Source organism: Thalassophryne amazonica, chromosome 8 (assembly GCF_902500255.1).
Source record: "Thalassophryne amazonica chromosome 8, fThaAma1.1, whole genome shotgun sequence".
Taxonomy (NCBI): domain Eukaryota; kingdom Metazoa; phylum Chordata; class Actinopteri; order Batrachoidiformes; family Batrachoididae; genus Thalassophryne; species Thalassophryne amazonica.
In genome coordinates this window covers 115,724,084-115,743,013 of record NC_047110.1, presented here as the reverse complement: position 1 = coordinate 115,743,013, position 18,930 = coordinate 115,724,084, and the positions used below count along the sequence as shown (strand labels likewise).

The 18,930-nt window shown below is 44.4% G+C and overlaps 1 protein-coding gene across 4 annotated transcripts; it reads left to right on the top strand.

Moving 5' to 3' along the window:
* The first annotated feature begins 204 nt into the window (after positions 1-204).
* Positions 205-16,995, top strand: LOC117516373 (neural Wiskott-Aldrich syndrome protein-like). Of its 4 annotated transcripts, none has more exons than XM_034177343.1 (10): positions 205-530; positions 6,203-6,337; positions 6,457-6,543; positions 11,397-11,484; positions 12,858-13,044; positions 13,124-13,166; positions 14,386-14,539; positions 14,747-15,267; positions 15,738-15,840; positions 16,790-16,995. In XM_034177343.1, exons 1-10 carry the CDS (start codon positions 450-452, stop codon positions 16,867-16,869), a joined length of 1,479 nt encoding a protein of 492 aa, XP_034033234.1. In that variant the 5' UTR covers positions 205-449; the 3' UTR covers positions 16,870-16,995. The 4 variants fall into 4 exon arrangements, with proteins under 4 accessions (XP_034033234.1, XP_034033233.1, XP_034033230.1 ...); XM_034177342.1 differs by having other exon boundaries at positions 11,397-11,493; XM_034177339.1 differs by having other exon boundaries at positions 11,397-11,493; positions 12,828-13,044.
* The last annotated feature ends 1,935 nt before the right edge of the window (positions 16,996-18,930 follow it).

Sequence of the window (18,930 nt, the reverse complement as noted above, 5' to 3'; positions counted from 1 at the left end):
CTTTTAAATTTCACCGTGAATGAAATGCACAAAAGTCGAGTTTTATGTGAGATGTTTCCATGAGAATGCTGCTGTCTGTGTGTCTTATAAGTCCAGTCTGTCGCTGGTATTTGTCTTATGGGCTGTATTTCTGTTATTTGCAGTACATTCGGACACCCCGTCGTATTTTTGTAATGGTTCGCTCCACGCTGCGGCCATGTTGGTGGGGGCAGCGTCGCTCTGCTGCAGTTTGTTTCTCTGCACCGAAGAAGCAGCTTCTTTACTATCAAACGCAACGTTTAAAGCGATTCGCGGAGCAGCAAACAGCCCCGGACCCGAACTCCGTTCTGCAGCCATAGTTTGGGCTGAGGTACCCGGGCAGATGGTTCGGCGGCAGGGCCTCGGAGCTCGCCTGTTCGGTGGCCGGGATCAGCGCCTGTTTTCCGGCGGGATCTGAGCCGCTGTCCGCCATGAGCAGGAACGTGGGCTCGCTGCTGCTCAGCCCGCAGGAGAACAACTGTCTGTTCGGATACCTGGGCAGGAAATGCACGGTGAGTTCATCGAAACAGTTTATATTTTTAACTCAAATTTCAAACTTCGTCCGAGGGAACAAAAATCACGTCCGTTTCTTTCTTTAAATCATCAGTTTCATGTCGAAGCCGGCTGATTAAATCCATCTCTGTCTGTATCGTACTCTGCAGCTTATTTTTAAAACATTAGTGGTTTATTTTCTCTGTAACTGTTCATGTAGTTTGAAGATGTTGAACACTTGATGGCGCTGGTTACGCGTGACGTCTCAAACCACAAGGTTTGTGGTGTTGGAGACCCCTGAGGTTCCGAGGAGACAGAGTGCAACAAAGGTGTGGAGGAAAAAAATTATGAGCTACTGGTTAAAGCATTTGGCTTGAGACCAGAGGATCCTTGATTCAAATCCCAGCCTGACTGGAAAATCACTAAGGGCCCTTGGGCAAGGTCCTTAATCCCCTAGTTGCTCCCAGTGTGTAGTGGGCACCTTGTATGGCAGCACCCTGACATCGGGGTGAATGTGAGGCGTTGATGTGTAAAATGCTTTGAGTCTCTGATGCAGATGGAAAAGCGCTATATAAATGCAGTCCATTTACAGCTGCTAAAAATGCTAACACTGTTAGCATACAACATGAAAACCGATGACAGATTGATTCAGTGTGTCTACTACAACCGTCTGATCCATTAGGATGTTTCACCACACAACAAACTAGATTATTCCAGGTGTTTGTGTGGCAATCCCACTTCTGACACCAGCTTGTGACACAACCACAATGTGGGTAGTGCAAAAGATATTTTGTTGCTCAATAATGCCACCCTGGGAATTTCACCCAGGGACTTTTTCTGTAATTGGACTAACTCAGCAATAAGGAACTCATGTCTGTTGCAAAAGAGTCAGACAGTGGTTCAAAAATACAAGGTTGAGTTTATTATTTACACTTTATTTCTCTTATTAAATGGCTATACAGTAGCATGCTATTTAAAATGTATATGTATTTTATATATAAATGACCACAAAACCCTTAATGGGATGAAAAGAAAACACAATAAACCAAACAAATTAATTTATCCCATAAAAGTTAAGACTCAAACTCAGAACTAATCATCAGGATGCAGGTGGCTGATCCCCGCCCCCTGCAGAACGTACACGCGATGGACATGCAATCCATAAACATTCAACATGCCAACATGAATCAAGATGGCATGGCACAAAAAAGGCACCGCAACGCCACGCGGATACCGCCAAGCACAGGGGTCGGTCTGACGTGATTTCGCACTTTTGCTATTGTTTTTGTCAGCGCAGGTACAAAGACACTAGGGCTGCAGCTATTGATTATTTTTGTAATCGAGTATTCTATCGATTACTCTGCCGATTAATCGAGTAATCGGATAAAAAGTACTTTTGCGTTTTAAAACAACATCAATAGTCCAGGGCTCTCCCTAAGCAATGGCAGTGTCCCTGTGCCAAAGTCTTGACATTTTGCTGAAATGGCGATGGGAGGTGGCTTTTTTTTTTCTTTTTTTTTTCCCCAATTTGTAAAATGTAACCATTTTGAGGTTTTTTTTTTTTAAGGTTGGTGGACTGGATCCCTATGTGATTTATTATTATTATTATTTTTTGTATCCCGGTTTCTCTGCGATTCAGCAGATGCATTTCAGCAGGAGGTTGAACATGCAGCCTCGCAGTTAGTTTTTTTTTTTTTTTTTTTTAAAGTTACCGTGTTTGTGAAGCATTGTGTGTTGCCCAGAAAAAGCGAAACACTTAGTGCGAGTCTGAACAGCAGCCGGCTTCGACTGTAGGAACCCGGCCGTCGGGTCAATAGTCACTCACCACGTCAAGCAGACTGTGTGTTTTTTAATAACAGACAAACACACTGCTTCACTTTAAATGTGCAGTAAGTCTGTTTCAGATGATCAGTGTGGAGCCTCTTTTCTTAAAAGGCTTTATTTTACTCTGTGTCTCATTGGAAAGCGGTAGCTTTAAGGGCTAAATTATTAGCTGTTACACGGCCTGAGCGCATGCTCTAGTCTTCTTCTGTTGTTTTTCTGGGAACATTACAGCGCCACTCACAGGCCTGGCATATGTACTACAACTTTTAAACAAAGCTTCGAGGCACAGAATTTGCCTCGATAATTTTTTGTAATTGAATTATTCGCGTTATTCGAGCAATTGTTTCAGCCCTAAAAGACACTTTTCACTGCATTTTATATATTGTATATTTGCATGTGACAAATAAACATCTTGACATAAACAAGGCAAATCAGAGCCAAGCAGAGCAGCAGTGATTTCCTTCAACGAATCAGTCACGCTGCACTGCTACTCTCAGCCATGACCCTACAATTCAAACAAGCACAAACATGAGTAACGTACAAATGGCTGGATGAAGAAGCTAAGGCCACTGTACTACATACTCCCCTCTTCATACCCACCTTCTCTCCCATCACCATCATCACTCGGTTGTCAGTTGGTTGTTGGGTCACAAGATAATATTGAACCCTATTGCAGGTCAGAGGTCAAGGTCACAGTTTCTGCGGTCATATTTGTAAATGTTGAGTTAGTACTGGGCTGTATATCACAGCATTTCAATAAATAACTGAAAAATGTCCATTCATAAGGATGTAAGTTTGGCTGTATTTCTGTTTAGAACAGAAATAATAGATTCCAGGTAGGGCTGGGCGATATGACTTAAAATTCATATCACGATATAAATTGAATCCCTTCACGGTAACGGTATATATCACCATATAAACTTAAGTGTCAAAGTTATAAAGGAAGTGTTTCTGAATGGGTCATATAGTCCCTTTGCAAAGCTAAATTTATTAAAATAAATAAAACAACAAAAAACAAAAACAGATATAATTCATTTCAAGCACTTAATTCTCTGACTTGTTTCACATGTATTTTTGTGCATTGGAATAATCTCATTTTGCTATTGTTCCTTCTGTCCAGCAGAAGGCAGTGTTAGTTTGTTTAGTTTTGGTGGTGTTTTGTCCAGAAAGACCTCTGAGCTGTCGACCGATCACCACCTGGTGATGAGTTGGATCCGCTGGGAGGGGAGGAAGCCGGTCAGACCTGACAGGCCCAAACATATCATGAGGGTCTGCTGGGAATGACTGGCGGAACCCTCTGTCAGCGAGGTCTTCAACTCCCAGCTTCTCCCAGATCCCGGGGGAGGTTGGAGACATGGAGTCCGAGTGGACCATGTTCTCCACCTCCATTGTTGATGCGGCCGCTCGTAGCTGTGGTCACAAGGTCTCTGGTGCCTGTTGCGGCGGCAATCCCCAAACCCGGTGGTGGACGCTGGAAGTAAGGGATGCCGTCAAGCTGAAGAAGGAGTCCTACTTGTCTTTGTTGGTAGGTGGGACCCCGGAGGCAGCTGACAGGCCAAGCTTGCCACTGCCCGTGCAGTCACAGAGGCGAAAACTCGGGTCTGGGAGGAGTTCGGGGAGGCCATGGGGGAGGACTATCGGTTGGCCTTGAAGAAGTTCTGGCAAACCGTTCGACGCCTCAGGAGGCGCAAGCAGCTCTCCACCAGCACTGTCTGCGGTGCACATGGGGAGCTGTTGACCCTGACTGCAGATGTTGTTGGGCGGTGGAAGGAATACCTCGAGGATCACGTTGAAAAGTGCCAGTTGAGGTGGCTCGGGCATCTTTTCTGGATGCCCCCTGGACGCCTCGCTGGAGAGGTGTTCCGGGCACGTCCCATTGGGAGGAGGCCCCGGGGAAGACCCAGGACACGCTGGAGGGACTACATCTCTCGGCTGGCTTGGGAACGCCTTGGGGTTCCCCCGGAGGAGCTGGGGGAGGTGTGTGTGGATCGGGAGGTCTGGGCGGCTTTGCTTGAGCTGCTGCCCCGCGACCCGACTCCGGATAAAGCGGAAGAAAATGGATGGACCTCAGAGATGCCTCCACATGGGTTGATGATCCTGATTGGCTTATGTTGTGGGGTTCCACCAATGATATAGCGCAAGGCATTTTTTTTTTAATCTGCTCTCCTGGGCAAGACGGAGCTCTCAGCGCAGTTGAATGAGGAAATGTGAGACTGTTTACTGTGGCTTTCTGCAAATAACGTGCACCAAATATGACCATAAAATTCACAAAAAAAACGTGTAAATTATTAATCATAATTCAGGTTATAGTGGGCCTATTAACATCATTTAAAAACTCGTATAAACCTTGAAGCATGCTCTTTTAAAATGCATTTAAACAGAGACCGAGTCTGGTGAATTTAATGGGACTAGTCATGGGCCGGTATGAGATTTGGACTATATGATAACTGTGGGCAGAAATACCGCGGTTTCACGGTATTGTGTATAGCTTTAAAATGTGCTTTAACAACATTATGCAGGCCATAGCTACGGTGCGTGTGTTGTATGGTTATGTGCTTCTTTACTCCTGCTAGCACAAGACACTGATCCCATGGCTTTACAGGTCTCCTCCCACTGGGGCGGAGCCTCAACTCCAGACCGTCGACATACCCGTAGAGCTGCACCTGTTTTGAGGTTACTTGACACACACACGCAACTCCGCTGAACCAGAATATCACAAATCGCACAACTGTACTCTTAAATCAACGACTATTTTGATAATCGATTAATCACTGAGTCTTTCCTTTCTGCAGTCACTTTCTCTCATTTTTATTTTAATTATTTATGTTTTCCTTCAGGCAGGAAAACTAGAAATTTGACGGCTTCATCTTGAAAAACATTTTTTTCACTGTTTTGACATTCTATAGACAACAACTAACTGGGTCATGAAGAAATCAATGGATTTAGGAAGTGATCGAGTTGCAGCCCTTGTGGTCATGTGTTCAGAGCTCTCACACACATGCACACATACATTATGTCCTGCTGATGTCCTGAGCTTCTCTCCGTTTTAACATCATCTTTCTCTGTCTTTCCACGCTGTTGTCGGCATTTGTGTGTTTCCACGCTGTTGTCGGTAGGGATGCGGCTGATCCATTTTCAGTCCCACATCTCCTGTTTACACATTTATTTGCTGTAGAGTATTGTTAACTGTATGTACGTATTCATAATTTTTATTTTTTGCTCTATGTAACACTTGCTTTGACAATGTAAACACGTTTCCCATGTCAGTATAGTCTATGCTTATTTTTTTTCCAAGGCCAGCAGTTTCTCATCAATCAAGATTTGATTGATTTGATTTTTTTTTTTTTTTTTCTTTCACAGGGGTGCCCCAAAAGTAGTGTAAAAGTACATGTACCGTTTTGAGGAAGGAGCTCATGTTCAAAATGTCACAAGAAACCACCAAAAATTGAATAAAAGTACTTAATTCTTTCACCAAAACATCAAATCTCGGCTTGCATCTCAGATGTACCAAATTGTAGTTGAACTTTCAGGTTTTCTTTTTAAGAAAATCCTCCTCTACACCACTTAATCATGAAGCTGTATAAAAAAAATATCCTCATATAAAATCAACAATAAAGATAATAATAATGTTAAAGCAAACAGACTGTTTGCGTCTCTCTGTGCTGTTGGCCCTGTGTGTCATTGTTTGTGTGTTTGTTTAATCTTGGGCTGTAAGTTGCTGCCATTGTATTTGAGTTGTGTAACTTTTGAACCCACTCTTACATGCAGATGGTGGGGAGGGGACTTTGACAAAGTTCTTGTCTTTCTTCATGGAGGCGTGTCTGTCAATATGGATGTTATTTTGACAGCTGTTTGTCCTTTGCATCAGACTCTGTGTTCGGCAGTGGTCCAGGTCTACGGCGCCGAGCGAACCCTCAGCTGGGTGAAGAGATGCTGCGGTGTGGCCTGTCTGGTCAAAGACAACCCACAGAGGTCCTACTTCATCAGAGTCTTTGACATCAAGGTGAATGCACACAGAGTGTCACTGTGTCCCTATGTAAGGCAGTGTCACCCCATCTGTCTCCTGTTTGTCAGAAGAAGCTGAGCTGTCTGAAGTTTGTGATGCAACTCTTAATTTTACAGGAAGGAAAAACCATCTTCCAGCAGGAACTTTACCACAACTTCTCCATCAGCAGCTCCAGGTCCTACTTCATTTCATTCACCGGAGATGTAAGTGTGCAAGTCTTTGTTACTGCAGCTGGTTTCATCCAGTCCAGATTCTCCTTTGGTCAGAGTCCACCTTCACAGGCATTTCCCCCTGAGGCTTCATGGTTTGGACGCTTTGAGGCTCTGCAAGTCTGAGATTTTCCTGTCAGTGAACCTGCATCTTTCTGTTGCTGCAGTCAGTTCAGTGTCAATCTGTGTGATTCTCAGCCAGAGCAGACTCTTACTGTGAAACTAATGGCAGACTCTTACTGTGAAACTAACGGCGGACTCTTTGTCACATTTTTATATTTATTAGAAGTGGGGAGGCAATCGTTAGTAGTTTGTTGTATATATTAGAGATAAATTTATCTTTATGTGGGGGTTTGTTTAAACATTCATCAATCATAGTCTGTGGTTCTATTTCAAAACCTGACATATATATTTGTACATAGTCCCTAACTTGAAAGTCTAAAAAAAAATATTATTGTGTAGTTTAAACTTTGTAGTTGTGCAAAAGTAGTAAATTTACCCTCAACATACAGATGGTGAATGCAACATATTCCTAGTCTAGTTCAATCACAAAATGTCAAATCAAGATTACAACCCCTGGCAAAAATTATGGAATCACCGGCCTCGGAGGATGTTCATTCAGTTGTTTAATTTTGTAGAAAAAAAACAGATCACAGACATGACACAAAACTAAAGTCATTTCAAATGGCAACTTTCTGGCTTTAAGAAACACTATAAGAAATCAGGAAAAAAATTGTGGCAGTCAGTAACGGTTACTTTTTTAGACCAAGCAGAGGGAAAAAAATATGGACTCACTCATTTCTGAGGAATAAATTATGGAATCACCCTGTAAATTTTCATCCCCAAAACTAACACCTGCATCAAATCACATCTGCTTGTTAGTCTGCATCTAAAAAGGAGTGAACACACCTTGGAGAGCTGTTGCAACAAGTGGACTGACATGAATCATGGCTCCAACACGAGAGATGTCAATTGAAACAAAGGAGAGGATTAGCAAACTCTTAAAAGAGGGTAAATCATCACGCAATGTTGCAAAAGATGTTGGTTGTTCACAGTCAGTGTCTAAACTCTGGACCAAATACAAACAACATGGGAAGGTTGGTAAAGGCAAACATACTGGTAGACCAAGGAAGACATCAAAGCATCAAGACAGAAAACTTAAAGCAATATGTCTCAAAAATCGAAAAATCACAACAAAACAAATGAGGAACGAATGGGAGGAAACTGGAGTCAACGTCTGTGACCGAACTGTAAGAAACCGCCTAAAGGAAATGGGATTTACATACAGAAAAGCTAAACGAAAGCCATCATTAACACCTAAACAGAAAAAAACAAGGTTACAATGGGCTAAGGAAAAGCAATCGTGGACTGTGGATGACTGGATGAAAGTCATATTCAGTGATGAATCTGGAATCTGCATTGGGCAAGGTGATGATGCTGGAACTTTTGTTTGGTGCCGTTCCAATGAGATTTATAAAGATGACTGCCTGAAGAGAACATGTAAATTTCCACAGTCATTAATGATATGGGGCTGCATGTCAGGTAAAGGCACTGGGGAGATGGCTGTCATTACATCATCAATAAATGCACAAGTTTACGTTGATATTTTGGACACTTTTCTTATCCCATCAATTGAAAGGATGTTTGGGGATGATGAAATCATTTTTCAAGATGATAATGCATCTTGCCATAGAGCAAAAACTGTGAAAACATTCCTTGCAAAAAGACACATAGGGTCAATGTCATGGCCTGCAAATAGTCCGGATCTTAATCCAATTGAAAATCTTTGGTAGAAGTTGAAGAAAATGGTCCATGACAAGGCTCCAACCTGCATAGCTGATCTGGCAACAGCAATCAGAGAAAGTTGGAGCCAGATTGATGAAGAGTACTGTTTGTCACTCATTAAGTCCATGCCTCAGAGACTGCAAGCTGTTATAAAAGCCAGAGGTGGTGCAACAAAATACTAGTGATGTGTTGGAGCGTTCTTTTGTTTTTCATGATTCCATTGTTTTTTCCTCAGAATTGAGTGATTCCATATTTTTTTTCCCTCTGCTTGGTCTAAAAAAGTAACTGTTACTGACTGCTGCAATTTTTTTTCCTGATTTCTTATAGTGTTTCTTAAAGCCAGAAAGTTGCCATTTGAAATGACTTTAGTTTTGTGTCATGTCTGTGATCTGCTTTTTTTCTACAAAATTAAACAACTGAATGAACATCCTCCGAGGCCGGTGATTCCATCATTTTTGCAAGGGGTTGTAGAAGGGGCAAAAGATGGATTTTTTTTTTTTTGCAATTGGTAAAAGAAAGGGCCATTGATTTGTAAGTCAAATGTGATTTAATTTGCTTCCAAATGCAGATTAAATTATATATTATTGGATTTTACCTGTATTTTGATTTGTCAGGAGAAGTTGTAGAAAGTACAAGGGCGGCCGGTGAATAAGCTCACAGTCTTCCAGTTCTATGGCTACCCAGGTGGGGACGGTGTTGAGAATTATAGTAAAAAACAATTCAAACTTTTAAAGGCACATGCCCAGTAATACATTATGAAGTTTGGAAGGTATAGACCCCGTTCAGCTTAGATTTACTTGAGTGTTTTTTTTTTGGGGGGGGGGGGTTTTGTTGTTGTTTTTTTGGATGGATGATTGAGTCTTGTAATTCCACAGGAAAGGTTGGATAATAGTCACTTTTCTTTAAAAAATAATTTTGTTAGAAATATGGGAATATTTTGAAATAAATATGCAACCCCAATTCCAATGAAGTTGGGATGTTGTGTGAAATGTAAATAAAAACAATACAATGATTTTCAAATCCTCTTCAACCTGTATTCAGTTGAACACACCACAAAGACAAGATATTTAATGTTCAAACTGATAAACTTTTTTGTTTTTGTGCAAATACTTGGCTCATTTTGAAATGGATACCTGCAACACATTTCAAAAAAGCTGGGACAAGGGCAACAAAAGACTGGGAAAGTTGATGAATGCTCAAAGAACACCTGTTTGGAACATTCCACAGGTGAACAGGTTAACTGGAAACAGGTGAGTGTCATGATTGGGTATAAAAGGAGCATCCCCAAAAGGCTCAACCGTTCACAAGCAAAGATGGGGTGAGTATCAACACTTTGTGAACAACTGTGAAAAATTAGTCCAACAGTTTAAGAACAATCTTTATCAACATTCAATTGCAAGGAGTTTAGGGATTTAGGGAAAGAGGAAAAAGACCATCCAGATTGTTACCAGCGCAAAGTTCAAACGCCAGCATCTGTGATGGTATGGGGGTGTGTTAGTGCCCATGACATGGACAACTTACACATCTGTGATGGCACCATCAATGCTGAAAGGTACATCCAGGTTTTGGAGCAACACATGCTGCCATCCAAGCAACGTCTTTTTCAGGGACGTCCCTGCTTATTTCAGCAAGACAATGCCAAGCCACATTCTGCACGTGTTACAACAGCGTGGCTTCATAGTAAAAGAGTGCAGGTACTAGACTGGCCTGCCTGCAGTCCAGACCTGTCGTCCATTGAAAATGTGTGGCGCATTATGAAGTGCAAAATACGACAATGGAGACCCCGGACTGTTGAACAACTAAAGTCGTACATCAAGCAAGAATGCGAACGAATTCCATGAGACGCTCAGCGTACTCCTAGGCCTTCTGTGGGTCAGTAAAGGATCTCTAGAGGCCATTGTGGGTCACCTGGATTCTTGCTTGATAAAGTGGACCATATCTGACGCCGGGTTGGTTGCGTAATAGCTGCCTGGCTCTTTGTTTGTCATCAATGGAGGGTAGTTGGGAGAAGATCCTTATATTTTTTCCTTGGTAATGGAGGTTTCTCACTGCAGCAGCTTTATGGAGCATTTCCTGGAGCTGTATTACAAACGAGCACGTGGGCTCAGAGGGACTCGACCGCTGACGGAGAGTTCTGTGGGCCCAGTCGATGAGCAGCGCTTCATCCAGGCTGAGGACGTCTTTTAACAACGTGGCAATAAAGTGCCTAAGTTTTGCCGTTTTCAGGTCCTCACAGATGCCAGTAATCCTGATGTTGTTTCTCCGTGCTCTTCCTCTTAAATCTTCATTCCTTTGTTTTAGTGTGTCAACATCACTTTTGAGGTCACATGGCGCCTCCTCAAAATCAGTGACTTTGTCCTGTAGCATCTGGGATTTAGCTTCAAACTTAGTGATGGATGCTTGAACGATATTGTTAGCTGCAGTGATTTCTCCTCTGATCGTTATAAACCCACTCAGTGCGTCTGTCCAGATTCTCACAGATATCTTTTATTTTGGTCATTTCACTTCTGAGCGCTGTAATAGCTGCTAGTACAGCTCCATTGGAAGGATCCACCTTGTTGTCGCTGGATTCTTCAACAGCTTCCGGTTCAAGCAAGATGGCTGCTTTGTCTGGGCCTCGTTGAACTGTTTTCTGTTTGTTGGATTTCTCCTTCTTCATGTTGAAATATCCAGTCAAATGCACGGTTGCAATGTTTTAGAAATAAGATCACTCCTGTAACATATAAATTACAAACTTGTTGACCTTTAAAAGTAGTTTCTAAAGGATTTCGCTGATGGAGCTTTTGAAGATGCATCTTACTCCTTCATCGCTCAGTGGCGCCCCCCAAATGAACGGCAGCGTCTTACTGCGAAAGGAACGGCAGACTCTTACCACAAAACAAACGGCAGACTCTTATTGTGAAGTCCACGCACAGTGTTTGTAAACTCTACATTAAAGTTTTTTTGACCTGTGCATCTGTTACTTACAGACATTAAAGCAGCATGTTTTTGTTACTGTACGTGTGAAGAAGAGTTTGTGATGTTTGATGTCACAGTTGTTTTACTTCATATTATTTTTCCAGACTTGTCAGATCGGTCTGAACTTTGCCAGCGATGAAGAGGCCAAAAGGTTCAGAGTCGCCATCAACGACCTCCTCAGCCGACGGCAACATAAGACAGGTGCATGTTTCACACGGTGTCTATTTATTTATTGTCTTGAACAGTAGGGCATTTGTGATCGTTTGTAATTCAGGCCAGGCTCTGTAGGGGGCACCGGTCTCCGGTGTGCACGGTGGCTTAAGTCCATTTGTGCAGAAACTGTGTGGACTCAGAGTTTGTGGACATATGGTTGTTGGCTTTGGAACGGTTGGATGAACATGTTAATTTGGTCTGCACCTTATGGTGTCCGGTCATCTTTGAAGCCAGCTGTGGTCAGACCTGCTCCACGTTAGGTTCTGTCTGTAATCCTCCATCACTGCCACTAATCTGCTTTTCAGAGCCCCCCCCCCACCCCATCGACTCGACATCACTGAATGACAGGACATTCGGACCGTGGACGGTCTCTCATGCGGTTGTTTGACTGTCACCTGTTGGTGTTGACAGAATAACAAATGATAAAATTTTAATCTAATAACCACTTTTCCAGATAATGAACATGACTCGACCCATATGTGGATCTGTGATTATTGTCCTGTCCTTTATTTTATTTTTCGTTGTGTTTGGGAGCTCCTAGTGATGGACTGTGGACAGGGAACTGAGATGAATTTGTGCTGGGGGGTGCAGTTCTGGGTCGGTTCTGTTCTGTGGGCATGGAGCTGAGATGGTTTTGAGTTGTGGACGTGGCTCTATATGAGGAACAGATCCTTGCAATTTGTCCACACTATGCTGTCTCTCACACTTTGCTGTGAAGGCGGGACAGCTGTCAGTCCGGTCCAGGGTCTGGGTCAGGCTCTGGGGCGGGTGTAAACGTGGGGTGTTTGTGGCGAGTCAGAGGATTTGGATTAACAGGGCTTAGTGTTGCTCTTAGTAAATAAGGTGAGGCACTTTGAGACTGAATCAGTCCAACGCGCGTGGACACATTCCGGGGGTTTGACGATGATCAATCAGTAATTAACTCCTGATCGCAATGATTTGTCAACTGATTGATCTGCTACTTTTCTGAATGTTGATCTTCTGAAAATGAGGAACAAATGTTGACCATGAGCCACAAAACCAGTCCAGGGGTTTGAGTCTGTGGCGCCCTCTAGCTGCTGAAATGTTCCTTTACACCCCACAGTCATAAAGACACTGATGATTGAACCAGAACTCAACCTGATCTCAAATCATTTAGATCATTGACCTAAGAACAGATCCCATAATTTTGTGGTAAACGATTGAAACCTGTCAGCAGCAGGTTGGGGATCGTGTGATCAACACGTATTGATGACTGATAGGTTCCTCGGTGCCACAGTTGGCGCTCCGATGATTCACTTTGATCCACGTTTAGCTACTCTGAACTGGATCGGTGGTTTCAGGTGACGACATCCTTGCTGTTCTTCCTACAGGTCCGGCTCTGCCCATGGCCACAGTGGACATCAAGAACCCAGAGATCAGTAACGTGCAAATCCACCAGCAGCCTCATCACCGCAACAACGTGCTGAGTCACAGCAGCCTCACCGCCAGGGACAAGAAGACCAAAGCCAGGAAGAAGAAACTGACCAAAGCCGACATCGGCACCCCCAGCAACTTCCAGTGAGCCACACCCACCTCACGCTGACCAATCAGAGCAGCGCCTGCATGCACATGCTCACCACATGTCTGTCTTTTTCAGGCACATCGGGCACGTGGGCTGGGACCCAAACACGGGCTTTGACGTGAGTGCACCCACACACCACAATCACACGAAACCAACCCCTCTGTCAGGTCCACGGCTTCGACTCTGAGGTTCTGCTGGACTGTTTTAAGTCCAGGCTTTTGATTTGGGCCAAAGCTTCTCATATTATTGCTCGTGGTACCATGAACCTTGTTGAGGTGACTCCTGAGGAAGAACCTGACTTGAAGAACCATAATTTAGCTCTGAAACCTTTGACTCCGTTCTTCTTCATTGTCCTTCAAAAACAACCAAAGCTTAACTTGTTGACTTGGTTATAACAAGCAGTCGTTCAGAGGGTTTCAACAGTACGTCCATCAGCGCTGGTTTGATTGTGTACACAGAGCCTGGTCCAGAAGTAACTGGACGAACTACAGGGATTATTACAAACCATCACTTCTACAGCCAGCTTCCTTCAGAGAGCTCAGGAGATGAACACTGACAGCCGTCATTATGAAACCCAGTGTCGCTGACCGAGCGGTCCCCCCTAAAAATCTGTCCCCCTGCATTCACTGTACATGCGTCATTTCTGTGCGTCAGCCGCCTGTTCACCGATTTTCACCTCGTTTCTGCTTCAAACTGCCTCCAGTCATCTGTCTCAGCGACAGATATCTGAAGCTTTTGTACAACAATCATTTACACAGAAATTCAGCATTATTTCATCATAAAAGATGGAGGAAGCGATCAGAGCGCCGCAGCTACATGATCTGCTGCTGTGTTCACTGCACCTCTGTCATTTCAAAGCGTCAGTAGCGACTCACCGATTATCACCTCATTTCTGCTTAAAACTGACTTTAAAATGATTTAAGAGGCTTTACTTTGTCATCTGATGGCTAATAATCATATTATTCCCTTCGATCGCTTTGAGTGAAAAGAGTCAGACTCAGATGTGCTGTTGTGGTCCCAAATGACACCCATGCACAGTGAAGGCAGGTGGACCAATTTTTTAGGGGGGGTTTGTTACTGTGCCATAAATCTGTCTGGTGGAGGTCCATCTCCAAACCAGAGCACGAAGGAGGCTGATGAGGGAAGCCACCAAAACACCCAGGCAGCTCTGAAGGACCTCTACACAGTCAATTTAACAAAAATCACCAGTGTTAAATTAACACTGATAGCCGGTGTTTAACACTCAGTGTCTATATGGTCCTACACTGGGTCAGCGCTTGCATATGCACATGCGTCATTGTCAGTGCGGATTTTAAAGTCGAGTTCTGATATTTCAGCTGAACAACCTGGACCCGGCACTCAAGAACCTCTTTGACATGTGCGGCATCTCGGAGGCCCAGCTGAAGGACCGAGAGACGTCCAAAGTCATCTACGACTTCATTGAGAAGAAGGGCGGCGTGGAGGCGGTGAAGAACGAGCTGAGGAGGCAGGGTGAGAGCCGAGCACCTCTGGTTTTGTGTCTCGAGGTTGGTTCTCTGTTCTAATGAGAACCTGCACAGAAAAGCCACTAGAGGGCGACAAACCCTCTTTGTTTTGTTTCTTGAGAACATAATCATGTCACAGTGATGTCATAGTTTTTTTTTTGTTTTGTTTTGTTTTTTTTGTCTCTGACCCCGTCTTTTGTCCCACCCTCCACAGCACCTCCTCCACCTCCTTCTCGTTGTGGTCCTCCTCCTCCACCTCTACACAATTCAGCTCCTCCTCCTCCAGCCAGAGGAGGCCGTGGGGCCCCTCCTCCCCCTCCTCCATCTCGAGTCCCTGTCTCAGCCGCTCCTCCTCCTCCCTGTAGACCATGTGCTCCCCGTGCTCCACCTCCTACCAGAGGAGCCCATCAGCCACTGGCTCCGCCTCCTCCCCCAACGTCACCCGTCGCTCTGCCTCCACCTCCCCCTCCACCTCTGGTCCAACAGCCTCCAGGGAGTCGAGGGAGTGCCGCCCCTGCTCCAGCATCAGCTCCTCCTCCTCCGCCCCCTCTGGAACTGGACGGCAGAGGCCGGGATTTGTCCGCCTTGGGGCGGGATGGGAAGTCGGCGCTGCTGGAGCAGATCCGAGGAGGAACCCAACTGAAGAAGGTGGAGCAGAACCACAAAGTGCCAGCGTCCAGTACGGGCCGGGATGCCCTGCTCGACCAGATCCGACAGGGGATCCAGCTCAAGACTGTAAGACCTGCACCACACTGTTCATGTTTCACCTTAAATCCCAGCTGTTCTTATTGGCTAACGGAGTGACTCCGCCCACTCGGCTTCTAAAATTGTAACCGATGACATCAGGTCCTGGACATGAAACCAAACAGAAGTTTGTAAGTTATTCATTAATTCATTTTCTCAACCCATGTAGTCCAGTTAAAGGTCACTTGGGTGGAGCCTATCACAGCAGTCATTGGGCGAGAGGCGGAGTTCAGTCTGTCACCGGGCTGACTTTAATGTTTATAAGTAAATATTTTACAGTGAGAAAGTTCCAGAAAGTGCATCATTTAGTCCGTCAGGGACTAAATGATGTCGGGTTTAGACCACTTCCTGTCCTGGCGATTTTTCAGAAGTGTGATGTCAGGACTCACTCAGTCACACTGCGGGCCATCCACGTTCTGGGAGCGGCCTCTCTGTGACTCCATCTGGATCTGTCTCTGCAGGTGTCTGACCAACTGGAGTCCGGAACACCGGTGCCCGCCACAGGCATCGTGGGTGCCCTCATAGAAGAAATGCAGAAGAGGAGTAAAGCGATCCATTCCTCAGGTGACTCCAGTGCCATGTGACGCACACAGGTTCTGCAGCACCTCACACTGACCACAGCAGGATTCAAACCAGCAACTCTACTTAACTCTATGTTAACTGGAGTTGCTCACTCAAACTGACAGTTACGGCTTTACCAGTGTTCTGGTCTCCGTTTGGGTTTGTTGTGGATATGATTGTGACAGTCAAAGGTCGCTTGCTACGGCGTACTGAGACAATGCTAAAGGCTAGCCACCAGAAAGAGTCACTAGCAGCCAGTGAAGCTCACTGTCATTAATAATCAGTAAAGACTAAAGGTGCCCTGACAGTTGCTCGACCATGCACGGTCATGCAGGAGAGTAAACCCGTCTTTAATGGGTGTAGACTGAACGTGAGATGGTCGTCAGCGCGTGCAGTTGCGAAAGAGAATTTTGAACATTTCAAAATTCTCTTTCACACATAAATGTCGTGCAGTGTGGCGTGATTTGCTCGCCAATATTACGTGCAGCTCGTCAATTGGAGTAAAGATGTGAACAGAGTGAGTGGTTGTGTCAGCGCACCGTTTGAACAATATGAGATGATAAATCTATAACAAACATACTACTACAATACAACAAGGCCAACTGCCCCCAGCGGCTCACTGTCAATAATAGTCAGTAAAGGCCAACTGCCCCCAGCGGCTCACTGTCATTCGCGGCCAGTAAAGCCTAACCAGCATGAGCAGCTAACTGCCAGTAGTGAGCAGCATCATTACTGACATAGGACTTCTTTAAAAGTATTGTAGATGTTCTTGACACTGCCCTTTTTTCTGGGGCGTGGACATTGTTTTAATTCGGTGGATTCTTGTGTTTGACAGACGTATTGCAAACAAAATCAAACACCAGATGGTTGGTGTTTTTTTGTCTCTGTGTGTAACTATTTGTTGTGTTGGTGGACTTAGTTTATAACTTAATTTACTTTTTTGTCTTCTCAGGCGAAGACGAGGACGATGAGGATGAGGAGGACTTTGAGGAGGACGATGAGTGGGACGACTTTTGTTCTTCCAACCTCTAAACGTGAAAATGTTTGGATTCGTTGTGTATTTATTTTGGGGTTTTTTATGGTTCTGATAATGAAGCTGTGCAATATTGCGTGTTATCGCTAAACACGACATCTGAACATTAAAAGCACTTAACTCCATCAGCACAAAAAAACTGTCTCCTCCCCCAACGTAACCCCGCCCAACCAAAACAAATGTCTTTAATTTGACAGAAGCTTAAATGTTTGTAAACATGCAGCCTTCCTGTCGGCTGTTGTTTTGTTTTTCGGTGCTCGTTGGTTATTTGTGTCATTTCCTGCTCGATAATGTGTCGCGCAGACGTTTTTGTCTCGACAGCATGTTGGAGTTGAAAGCAGCTCGTTGGTCTTCATTCAGATCATTAAATCCGTTTGTCAGTCTGAGTAACTAATCTCATTAAGGGGTGGGCGTGGTTAAAAGTACTTGGCACGTGACAGGTTCTCTTCCAGATTTCACATCTTTAATAAAGAAATAAAGTGCGTTTTTTTTTTTTTTTTTTTTGACTGAAGCAGCAGAAATGTTGAACCGTCTTGGTGGCTTCCCTCACTTGGCCAGGACAGTACCACTTTAATTTAAATCAGCTCAACCTTTGACCTGCTGACTCTGTGAAATAATAAGACACCTGGACAGAAAGTTTCAGCGAGTTGTCCAAATACTTTTGCTCATGAGTTCCCCTGCTTTCAGCTCTGAACACGCTGAGCTCAGTCAGATTCAAATCAAACAAGGTCCCGAGTGCTTCAACAAATGAAGCTTTTATGCAAACAGACTGAAGTCCTTCACACTGAGAATCTAAAGACGCGAACCACATGTGGCATTTCAATGACATGGGCGCTGTCTCCACTGAGGAGCCACAATGGCAAAAAGTAACCAGCAGGTGGCAGCAAATAAATAGAAGGTTCTGCTGTTGTGTGCTTTGGGGGCTGGTGGACAGTCTTTAGACTTGGAAACAGATTGTTGGAGCTGAAGTACGGGTTGAGACAGACGGGATCCTCCATTTGGCCTGTGACCCACCCCTCAGTGAGATGGTAAAGGACTGGAAGAAAGGAGTTGGCCCACTTTGGAAAGTAAGTACAGGGTAAACCGCTGGTAATCTCATCCACATAAAATTGTTAGAAGATTGCCTTGCATCAGTGAGAAGCTGGATGACTATTAACTTCCTACTTTTAAACTCATCAGACTGAAATGATGGTTCTTGGTCCAGTGAGACATCTGCATCAATTTGACCAGTTAACACAGCCTCGGCTCGTGTGTCATACATCACACTGACAAAGTGAGGAACCTTGGGGTAATTTTTGATCCTATGTTCTTTGACCTCCACATTAGAGATATTACGAGGACTTCTTTCTTCCACCTGTGAAATATAGCGAAGATTCGTCCCATCCTGTCTATGGCTGATGCTGAGACCCTGATCCATGTGTTTGTATTTTCTAGATTGGACTACTGCAATGTTCTATTTTCTGGTTTACCGCAGTCTAGCATTAGGGGTCTACAACTGGTTCAAAATGCTGCCGCCAGACTTGACACAAAGCAGAAAGTACAACCACATTACACCCATTTTGGCATCTCTTCACTGACTTCCTGTCCCAGTGAGATAAGATTTTAAGGTTCTGCTACTAATCTATAACATTTTTCATGGACTGTCACCTCCCTACTTAGCTGACCTAATTAAACCCTACGTACCGGCCCGGGCTTTGCGTTCCCAGGGTGCAGGATTACTTTGTGTCCCTAAGGTGAATAAGAAGTCTACGGGTCACAGAGCTTTCTGTTATTGTGTCCCTGTTCTGTGGAATGATCTCCCTGCGTCAATAAAAGTCAGATTCTGTGAAGACTTTCATCAAGGCGTGACACGTCACACTGTCCACTCCAGCTGATGTGTGTTCACTTTAGAAAAGCTGCACGCTGTTAGCAGGTTCATCCTGGGAAAGACTCAAGTCTTTAGTGTGCAGATTTTTGTCAACAAACACAGGATGCATTACAGCGGTTCACCTCTGACCACACACTCTGCACAGTCCAGATCTACTGCTCTGCGTTTTTCTCCAGCCAAACGAACACCTAAA